At 36.2% G+C, this 11,284-nt stretch overlaps 1 protein-coding gene across 1 annotated transcript in view; it reads left to right on the plus strand.

Moving 5' to 3' along the window:
* The window catches only part of LOC107604979 (probable purine permease 9), a gene marked incomplete at its 5' end in the record, with an annotated part of 4,397 nt that continues 3,335 nt past the window's right edge, over positions 10,223 to 11,284 (plus strand). Inside the window, 1 exon segment of the mRNA XM_016306709.2 lies at positions 10,223 to 10,252. Coding sequence (XP_016162195.1) covers positions 10,223 to 10,252 — 30 coding nt within the window.

The raw sequence follows: 11,284 nt of genomic DNA on the forward strand, positions 1-11,284 counted from the left end.
AGGATTAGCGTTAGTGACTAGAGAGCCAGCCAACAATAAACCCAATTACAATTTAACTCTTGAGTAATTCAACTCAAGGGTCTCCGAATATTAATCAACTCTAAAATCAAGTTAGGATCCAACTTAGAACATTAATTAATAACAAACAATAGAAGAAGTGATAAATCTGAAATACCTCAATTATATTAAATAAAGTATTCAAATCCTAACATGAAAAAGTTCATAAGCCAATTAGGCAACATAACTAATACAAGCATTAAAGTATCTGAAAATAAGAGATAAATATAAAGTAAAAGAAATATTGAACCTGATGAAGAGTTGAATCCTAAATCCTTTAAGAGAAATCCTAATCCTAAAACTTAAGAGAGAGGAGAGAACCTCTCTCTCTAAAAACTACATCTAAATTATGAAAAGTGAATTATGAAAAACATGATTATGAATGGATGCATTCCCCCACTTTATAGCCTCTAATCTGTGTGTTCTGGGCTGAAAACTGGGTCAAAACAGCCCAGAAATCGCCCCCAGTGTATTCTGGTACGTTCAGGTCGCGGCAAAGTGATGCAGAGGCGTCATCCACACGTTAGCGTGGATTGAAATTCACAGATGCGACGCGGGCGCGTCATTTACGCGTTCGCATCACCTAACTTCAGGACAGCTATAGCAAATTATATATCGTTGCGAAGCTCCGGATGTTAGCTTTCCAACGCAACTGGAACTGCGTCATTTGGACCTCTGTAGCTCAAGTTATGACCGTTTGAGTGCCAGGAGGTCAGGCTGGACAGCTTTAGCAGTTCCTTCAGTTTCTTGTATTCCTTCCACTTTTGCATGCTTCCTTTCCATCCTCTAAGTCATTCCTACCCTGTAATCTCTGAAAACACTTAACACACATATCAAGGCATCTAATGGTGATAAGAGAGGATTAATATTAGCAATATAAAGGCCAAAGAAGAATGTTTTCAATCATAGCACAAAATTAGGAAGGAAAACATAAAGCATGCGATTAGTATGAATAAATGGGTAAAGAGTTGATAAAAACCACTCAATTAAGCATAAGATAAACCATAAAATAGTGGTTTATCAACCTCCCCACACTTAAACATTAGTATGTCCTCATGCTAAGCCTAAGAGAAGCTATAAAAGAAGTGAAGAGGAATGGTAGAATGTATGAAATGCAACCTATCTTATATGAATGCAACTACATGCAAAATGTTTCTACCTACTTGGTTAAAAGTAAATAAATCTTCCAAGATTGATAAAATGCAACCAATTAAATAAGCTCAAAATCTTACAGGTTTTGTGTGTTCGAGCTCTAACCCATGTTCCAAAATAATATTTCTTCAAACAAGTGTAACATTAAATTTTATTCAAATTAGTGAAATGTTCTAAAAGGTTTCTTGAAAAAGAAAATATTACTTCAACCAAGTGGTAAAATATGTAAAAAAAATCAAACAAACATGCAAATGCAACAACTAACTACAAAGAAAATTTAAACATTGGTGTTGAGACAAGAAAGTACTAACCCATGGAGATCGGTATCGACCTCCCCACACTTAAAGATTGCACCATCCTCGGTGCATGCTAAGATGTACAAGTGTAGACCCTGTCTCTCCAACTGATGCTCTTTTCCAAGGATTGTGCTGATGGACTTGGTTGTCTCCCCATTTAGAAGCTTTTCCTCTCCTTTCTTGGTGGTCATCCTGAAAGAAGAGGGAAAAGAAGAAAAGTAACCCAAAAATAAAGATAGAAAATAAATAAAATATGGGTGTTAATGCCAGAGAATGAGGGTCTCAATTACATGGTAACTACAACATGCAAATGAGAAAACAGTAGAAGTACATGACAAATCAAGAATGCAAAAATTTGCAAAAATAGGGAAGAGAGTGTGGGTAAGGAGAGATAATATAAATTCATGTCAATGTAAAAGTAATACAGGTATAAAAGATTGGCATTGATATAAATAATATTACCTATCCAAAATAAAACAAGTCTCTAAGCGCCTAAAATAGTTCAAGAGAAGATGCAACAGTTAAATAAGAAAAGTTTAACACCAAAGGAAAAATAATTAATTTAGAAAAAAAATAAAATATGCACAAAATTAAGATGCAATGAATGAAATATACAAATGAATTAAGTAAAATAAAATGAAAGATAAGAAGAATGAGAAGGGAAGAATGGAAGAAGAAGTAAGTAAGAAAGGAGGTAGGAAAAATTAGGATTGGGGAAGAAAAGATAAGATATTTGGCAAATTAGGAAAAGCTGTGCGGCGCAAGTGACGCGGACGCGTGGGTGACGCGTTCGCGCGACTTGCATTTTAAGTTAATCGATGCGGTCGCGTCGGTCACGCGGACGCGTGACTCGTTTTATGCTACTGGCGCGAGGGCAGCCTCGCGCTCGCACAACTCTCTGTTCAAAATCTTATTTTGCCAAATTTTTGGGTGACGCGATCGCGTGGTCGACGCGATCGCGTGAGTGGCCAATATGGGGATATGACGCAGACGCGTGAGCCATGCGTCCGCATGGTAAGGCTGTGCGTTCAGCACCAGTCCAGCACCACTCCAGCATAACTTTCGGCTATGCACCCTTTTGACGTCGATTTTCATGTCACGCGGCCGCATGGGTGACGCGGTTGCGTGGGAGGCCAAAGTTCCCACATGACGCGGACGCGTCGGCGATGCAGTCGCGTGGGGTGATTTGTGCCAAAGGCACACCTCCAGCCACGCTCTCGCATGACTCTCTGTTCAATTCTTTTCTTCCCAACGCACTAGTGACGCGGACGCGTCAGCGACACTGTCGCATCGCGTGCGTGCTTTTTTTTTTTAATCTAAAAAAATGCATAATACAGTGCTAATATGAATGTGATGCAAAACTCCATGTTCAATATAATAAAATAAAATAAAACTCGAAAACAAATAAAACTAAATAAAAATGAAAAAGGAACGATCATACCATGGTGGGTTGTCTCCCACCTAGCACTTTTAGTTAAAGTCCTTAAGTTGGATATTTGGTGAGCTCCCTGTGATGGTGGCTTATGCTTGTATTCATCCAGGAATCTCCACCAATGTTTGTAATTCCAATGGCCTCCGGGATCCCAAACAAGGCACGTAAAGCCCATGAGCAGTTTTAAACAGGTTCTCAGGCTTCCAGTGTTCTGAATGTCAGAACAGACTCCAGGATCCCAAACTTTGCTTTTACACCCGTCTTTGTGTTGATCATCATTTTTCCACTTGGGTGGTGAACAGTCAAAATTCTCACTGAGACATCCAAAAAGCTTCCTAGACCCATTCACTTGAGCTTTATACCAACCTTTGCGTTTAAACTTAAAGCTTCCAACCATAATGAACCTTGCAGGACAATTCTTACCACTGGCCATCTTCCTCTTACTCTTAATGCCACAAAGAGCTCTAAGTTGACCATCCGTCTCTAGTAGCCCATATTCAAGTGGGATTAGAAAGCTAAGGGATATAAATTTTACCCACTTGAATGTTATGAAGGATGATGGCAACTTAGGGGGAGGGGTCTCCAATAACTTTGGCAAGGTGATTTCAAGCTCCACTCCCTTGTGCTCTTTGACAATTTTCACCTCTTTGCAAACTTCTTTAATTTCAACCTCTTCCTCTTGGTAGTTTTCTTCCAATTCAATCTCTTCTTCATTACTTACCAAGGGCATGGGAGGTAGTGCTTGTTCTTCTTTAATTTCCATCTCTTGACCAACCTCTTCCAAGTCTTCAACCATGATATGCCTTGGAGGTTGTACACCCTCCTCAGCATTAATTTCAATTGCCTTGGAAGGAGGTTCCATAACCTGACTTTCCCATGGAGGGTCAGCATATCCTAAGTCTGCAACCACTTCTTCCTCTTCAATAATTACAGCTTCCTCCACTTGTTCCAGTACAAAGTCATGCTCCGTACTGTCCACTGGAGTTTCTAATATCTCCTTCATGCTACGTTCTTCATTAGATTGTCCACATGAAGCCATGGGAGTTTCTTGAGTGTCCGAATGTCGGGAAGATAATTGATTTATTGCTTGATTCAATTGGTGAAGGGTTGCAAGAAACTGATCCACTATTTCCTTGTGACGATCCTGTGATTCTTGTTGCGCTTGTATATCATAAGTAGGACCATAAGGCTCTTGGATTGATGGATATGGATATGGTGCATATGGAGGTGGTGGTTCTTGGGAGTAATTGGGTTGAAATTGGGGTGGTTCTATATATGGTTCATATAGTTCATAAGGTGGTTGGTATGGTGGATGTGGGTTAGAGTCATATGGAGGTAAATGGTGTAAAGGGGCTTGTGAGTATGGTGGTCCAAAGTCATGTTGAGGAGAGGGTTTATAGGCATATGGTGGTGGTTGTTGATAGTCCATTGGAGGTGGTTGTTGCCATGAGGGTTGATCAAATCCTTGTGGCTCCTCCCATCTTTGATTGTTCCAACCTTGATGCATGTTCTCATTGTAATNATTTAAATTTTGAATTTGAAAATTAAATTTTTAAATTTTAATTTTAAATTTTTGAAATTTGAATTTTGAAACTTAAAAATCAAAATTTGATCATTTTTAAATTTGAATTTTAAAAATTTTTAAATTTAAATTTTGAAATTTGATTTTTGAAATAAGATAAGATAAGATAAAATTTTTAAAATCAAAATCTGAATTTTTTTTTTTTTGGAAATTTCGAAAATTCAATAAAAATAAAGAGAAAATATATTTTTGAATTAAATGAGGAAAGAGAAAAATAATAAAATGATACCAAACTTAAAATTTTTAGATCAAAATGAAGAAAACAACTAAGAACAACTTGAAGGTCAAGATGAACACGAAGAACAACTTGAAGATCAAGATGAACACCAAAAAAAAAATTTTTGAAAAATTTTTAATAACTAAATAAAAACCAATAACATCTTAATTTATGAAAAAGTAAAAATAAAAACAAATAAAAACAAATAAACAAGCAAAAAGCAAATATTTACAATAACCAATAATAAGGCACACGTTTGCAATTCCCCGGCAACGGCGCCATTTTGAAGAACTGAAGATTGATGGTTTAGAAGTTATAGTAAACTCTCGTTGTAAGTATAGTTACTAAACCAAGCAATCAGCCTTTCTTACAAAAGTTTTGGTTGTCACAAGCAACAAACCCCTTTAAATTTGATAACCGAAGTATTTAAACCTCGGGTTGTCTTCTCAAGGAATTGCAGGGAAGTATGTTTTTATTATTGGTTATGAGTTTGTAAATTGGGAGTTTGGAGTTTGGGCAATGGGCACAGGTATATTTATAAATTAAAGCAATAATAATAAATAAGAAATTTTATTGTAATTAAATTAAAAACCTTGATTAGGAGAGATTAATCGGAAGTTCTATCCTTGTTGGATTTTTTCTCAAGATCAATTGATAATTGAAGGTTACTTCTACTTAGTTATCCTTTACCAAGTAAAGTAAAAGAAAGTTAAGTAAGTTGGAAGTCTACTTCTATTCACAAGTTCTAATCTTTTCCCTTGGGAAGGATTAGCGTTAGTGACTAGAGAGCCAGCCAACAATAAACCCAATTACAATTTAACTCTTGAGTAATTCAACTCAAGGGTCTCCGAATATTAATCAACTCTAAAATCAAGTTAGGATCTAACTTAGAACATTAATTAATAACAAACAATAGAAGAAGTGATAAATCTGAAATACCTCAATTATATTAAATAAAATATTCAAATCCTAACATGGAAAAGTTTATAAGCCAATTAGGCAACATAACTAATACAAGCATTAAAGTATCTGAAAATAAGAGATAAATATAAAGTAAAAGAAATATTGAACCTCATGAAGAGTTGAATCCTAAATCCTTTAAGAGAAATCCTAATCCTAAAACTTAAGAGAGAGGAGAGAACCTCTCTTTCTAAAAACTATATCTAAATTATGAAAAGTGAATTATGAAAAGCATGATTATGAATGGATGCATTCCCCCACTTTATAGCCTCTAATCTGTGTGTTCTGGGCTGAAAACTGGGTAAAAAACAGCCCAGAAATCGCCCCCAACGTATTCTAGTACGTTCAGGTCGCGGCAAAGTGACGCGGAGGCGTCATCCACGCGTTAGCGTGGATTGAAGTTCGCATATGCGACGCAGGCGCGTCATTCACGCGTTCGCGTTGCCTAACTTCAGAGCAGCTATAGCAAATTATATATCGTTGCGAAGCTCCGAACGTTAGCTTTCCAACGCAACTGGAACTGCATCATTTGGACCTCTGTAGCTCAAGTTATGACCGTTTGAGTGCCAGGAGGTCAGGCTAGACAACTTTAGCAGCTCCTTCAGTTTCCTGTATTCCTTCCACCTTTGCATGCTTCCTTTCCATCCTCTAAGCTATTCCTGACCTGTAATCTCTGAAAACACTTAACACACATATCAAGACATCTAATGGTGATAAGAGAGGATTAATATTAGCAATATAAAGGCCAAAGAAGCATGTTTGCAATCATAGCACAAAATCAGGAAGGAAAACATAAAGCATGCGATTAGGATGAATAAATGGGTAAAGAGTTGATAAAAACCACTCAATTAAGCATAAGATAAACCATAAAATAGTGGTTTATCACGCGTACGTGTCGCTTGCCTGCTGCACTGGTCACGCATACGCATAGCCTACGCATACGCGTCACCTAACTGCAAGGCAACTATGGCAAATTGCATATCATTTTGAAGCCCCGGATGTTAGCTTTCCAACGCAACTGGAACCACCTTTGTAGCTCAAGTTATGATCGATTTAGTACGAAGAGGTCAGGATTGACAGCTTAGCAATTCCTTCAATTTCTTGTGTTCCTTCAACTTTTCCATGCTTCCTTTCCATCCTCTAAGCCATTCCTATCCTATAAACCCTGAAAACACTTAACAAACATATCATGGCATCGAATGGTAATAAGAGAGAATTCAAATGAGCAAATTTAAGGCCAAAGAAGTATGTTTTCATTCATAGCACAAAATTAGGAAGGAAAATGTGAAACTTGCAAATTCTATGAATAAGTGTGAGAATAATGGATAAAATCCACTCAATTCAATATAAAATAAACCGTAAAATAGTGGTTTATCAGTGACATCAAAACCCAGATCAACAAGTCGACCAACAGAAATAAGATTAAAGTTTAATTTGGGAATATAATAAGTATCACGAAGATTAAGAGATGATTGGGAGATAGAACCTTTGTGTGTTGCGTGCAAGAGGAAACCATTAGTAGTATTGACAGAAGGTTCATTTGTAGTGGTAGACAGAGACGAGAAAAGATTACGCAACGGAGACATATGATTAGAGCAACCCAAGTCAAAATACCATTTAGAATTACCTGGAGGAGTCAAAAAAGCAGCAGGGATATTACCAGAAAGGGAGAGAAGATGCTGAAGAAAAGACACAATATCAGATAGAGAGACAGGAGACGGGTTGAGAGGAGCAGAGATGGTAGATTCAATAGTAGCAGCAACAGTAGAAGTAGGCACAATCTTGCATAAGTTAGGACGATAATGATACTTGAGTTGATCAGGACGTGGTGGGCGAGTAGGACAGGTAGTAATCAAATGTCCTGAGAGCTTGCAATTATGGCAGAACAGCTGTGAACATTGGTAGCTAATGTGACCTTTTTGGTGGCATATGCAACATTTAACAGAAGGACAGTCGGAGAAGAGGTGTCCGGAACGGTTACAGTTTCGATAGAATTTACACTTTCTGTCTATGGCAGCAAAAACATCTGACTTTTTCATGATAGTAGTCACAGAGATCAAAGAGATGAGAGAAAAATAAAATTTCGGAGTAGAAAATGAGAAATCAGAGTCCAAAATCGGAAAGATCTCACCAAAAAACCTTAGTGAGGGTCCCAATTGTCTACCACGTCAACGCCACATCAGCTTGAGCGCGGGTCAACCAGCGGATCGGGCCGGGTTGCACGCGGGTTACTGGGAAGGTTAGCATCACAACACGTGGAGGCTTCTAGACTGTTCGATCGACACCAAGATCCAACGGATCCTGAAGCGTCTGGAGATGAAACAATGGAGGCGGGCAGCGAGGTTGCGGCAGCGCGTGAGGGCGAGTCTGGCGGCGAGTCTGACGGTGTTGGAATCTTGACGAAGAGACGAACACGATGGTGACGGCGGTGGCGAACCAAAGCGTCAAGAAAAGACCAAAAAATGAGAGCAAAGAAGCACTGTTGAAAGAGAAAAATAAGGGGACTATAAACAAATTTTCATGAAAAAAAGAACTTAAGCTCTTGATACCATGTTAGAAACAAGAAAGACATATGAAGAAAGTATTTTTGTGCATTATTCAGGCTGTGGAAAAGTACAATATACAATGGGTATATATAGGTGTTAGAAGAATTAGAGTAATAAAAGTATACAATCCTATAATTTTTTTTGGTTTCCCACGGTATCCCCCAACCCGACAGGCCAAGGACTAATACGTCGCGGTACTGAGCTCCATTTTATAAGGGTTTGCCGCTGGCCAATAGATTGCTGCATGTACAAGGTGGGATTCGAACCCTCAACACTTGCTTAATTAATATACAGACATGGTATATAAATATAAATGATACTAATTGATCTAATAGTTTCAATTTGGGTAAGGATATTGTGTGACCATTTTGTCTTCAATTTTTTTTTATTTCTTTATTCTAAGATTTCTGATGGCAGGTTACTTTTGAAGGCAGATATTTAGGTTGGGTCCACATGATTAAATTCAGGTGGTGTGGAAATGGATATTATTACAGTAGTAAAATTTAGGATGAGAATAAAAGAAGAGTCAAAGTTTAGGGAGAGTATTGAGTTGATTTGTTGTTTAAAGAGGCTAGAACACATGTACAAAGATGTATAAAGAGAAGGTGGGTGTGATGCAGAAGAGGAAGAAGAGAGATTGTGAAATGGTGGCGGTGAAGGGTTAGAGATTGAGGTGGATTAGAATTAGATTATAGTTAAAATTTTGAATCAAGTTAGGATAGATAATTTAAAATTTTTGAATAATTTTTTAGAATTTATGTGGTTTTGTCGACTTGAGTTTATTTTTCATAAATACGTTAGTTTTATTTTTGAGTAAAGTATTAAAATTGACTATAAAATATTGTAATACGGACAATTTAACCATAAAAAAATAAAACTAATTTGTAACTATGAAAGATAAAGTTTCATAGATAAAACTATCCAAACTCTAAAATCTATAAAAAAATTTTAGATTATCCTTCTACTGTAAATCTAATCACCTTCAAACTCTAATCTTATCTCATCTCCATTCTCTAATCAAGAAACAGGGAGTTGTCCATTTTGTTCGCTTCCCTGGGTTTGCAACTCACTTCTTGTTGCTCTCCCTGCTCCCACAAATTCATTAGAACTAGAAGCACATACCATTTCAATCTTAATTACCTCTCTTTTTTCTGTTTTAGGATTATTTATCCTTTCAAATTTTTTGTGTCTATTCTTAGCATAACACTTGCAAAACACAAAGAAAATAACTGCAGCAAAAAATACAGTAATAATAGCTATACCTACAATCCAACCAAGCGAAAGCAAAGTACCACATAAAGAAACGTTCTTCAAACTCGACATTGTGGTCAGCGCAACAAGTACAAAACCGATTAACTAGTTATCGCAAAGCTACATACCGAATAAATCGATGCAGTTTGACAAATCCAAAATGAGACTGGTAAACTGATTCTTCTGAAGCTAGACTTGCTTTAAGTGCATCATTGACGCGAGTATATTGATGGTGCTGGTAAACCCAACACTATCGTTCTGGTCACTAATCTAAGGGAGAAGACATTGACAGAGTGACAGAGGTGGATAAGTTTGAGGAGAAGAGAGAAGGAAAGGTGGTGGTGGTGGAGAGAGAGAGAGGTTGAGGATGAATTTTGGGTGGAAGAGGAAGAATCTTAGGTTTTGGATTGAAGAAAGTGAGGTTGTAGTAGTAATGTGAAGTGAACGTTAGAGATAAAGTGAGATTAGAATTTTGAGAGGGTTAGAGATATTAAAATATATTAATCTCAAACTAATGTGAGAGTAAGAAGTCGGTTTCAAGTATTTTGTGATGATTAGAATTTCATCTATGATCTTTATATATTCTTTTTGGCCTATATATCATCGTATCAGAAAGTATATATCTGTATCTACTCGCTGCCCCTCTTTCCTCAACTCTCTCTCTCTCTCTCTTCTCTGTTTCCTTTTAAACTTCTTTTATTATATATTACCATAATTTCACCATGCAACCTCAAGAGCTGCAGCAGCTTCCAATTGTGGGTAAGTCAAATTTCTTTCTTTAGGATCACTAATCAAAGCCACTTCTATTATTATGATATTTAACTTCACAAAATATTAAGGCCAGCTTCCTATACGGTTTGTTCTTTTGTGATCATTTTCATTCAAGTTTGAGCATATCATGATTGTAGGCCAGTTATCATCTCATCATCTATAATACTACCCTTATGTGCATAAACTAATTAATAATCTAATCGTCTTGCATGTACATGAATTAAATTATTCGAAGCTTACGAGGAAGTAATTAAAATTTGGACGTTGTTGTGCTAGATGTAAACAAGAAGCCAGCAGAGTCCATATAATATAGCTAGCAAGAAAAGACAGTGTCCTGGAATGTAAATATCAGTCTTTAATTATGTCATCATCACACTATATTTTTTTTTTTTTTTTTAAGATTTAGGTAAAAGTATTTTAAGGAAATTATTTATTAAAAAGATAATAATAATTTTTTTAAATTCTTTATGTATTCAAAATATTAAAAATAATATATAAAAAACTTTTTTTAATAATTCTTTTGAAAGATTTTTTATTTTACAGTGTTTATACAAGACCCTTTTTATTAATTTACTTATATATATAACGTATCATTCATAACTAAATTAAAAAGTATACATAAAAATGATATATCAATATAAACTGGGAGACAACAGTAATTGATAGTATTTGACTATTTGGGGTTTTAGATTTGGTGATAGAGATAGAGTTTGGAGGCGGTCATACATAGTTTTTTGGTAGTAGATATTGTTCGGTTTTATTTTTTATTTTTATTTTTTTGCTAGAAGTAACACAAAGTTTTGATAATAATCGCTGTTAGGATATTCTTTAAAGATACAGAGGATAAAATATTATTATTGAAAAAACAGAAACGTTTTCTATTTGATTAAATATAATATTTTCTATTTTTAAATATTTTTCTTTTTTATATCTTTAACAAGTAGTTTTAAGTAGGGGTGGTAAAGCGGGCCGGTCCGCCCCAACCTGTTCCGCCCCGCCAACTAAAATGGGTTCAAAATG

This window comes from Arachis ipaensis, chromosome B06 (assembly GCF_000816755.2).
Source record: "Arachis ipaensis cultivar K30076 chromosome B06, Araip1.1, whole genome shotgun sequence".
Lineage (NCBI taxonomy): Eukaryota > Viridiplantae > Streptophyta > Magnoliopsida > Fabales > Fabaceae > Arachis > Arachis ipaensis.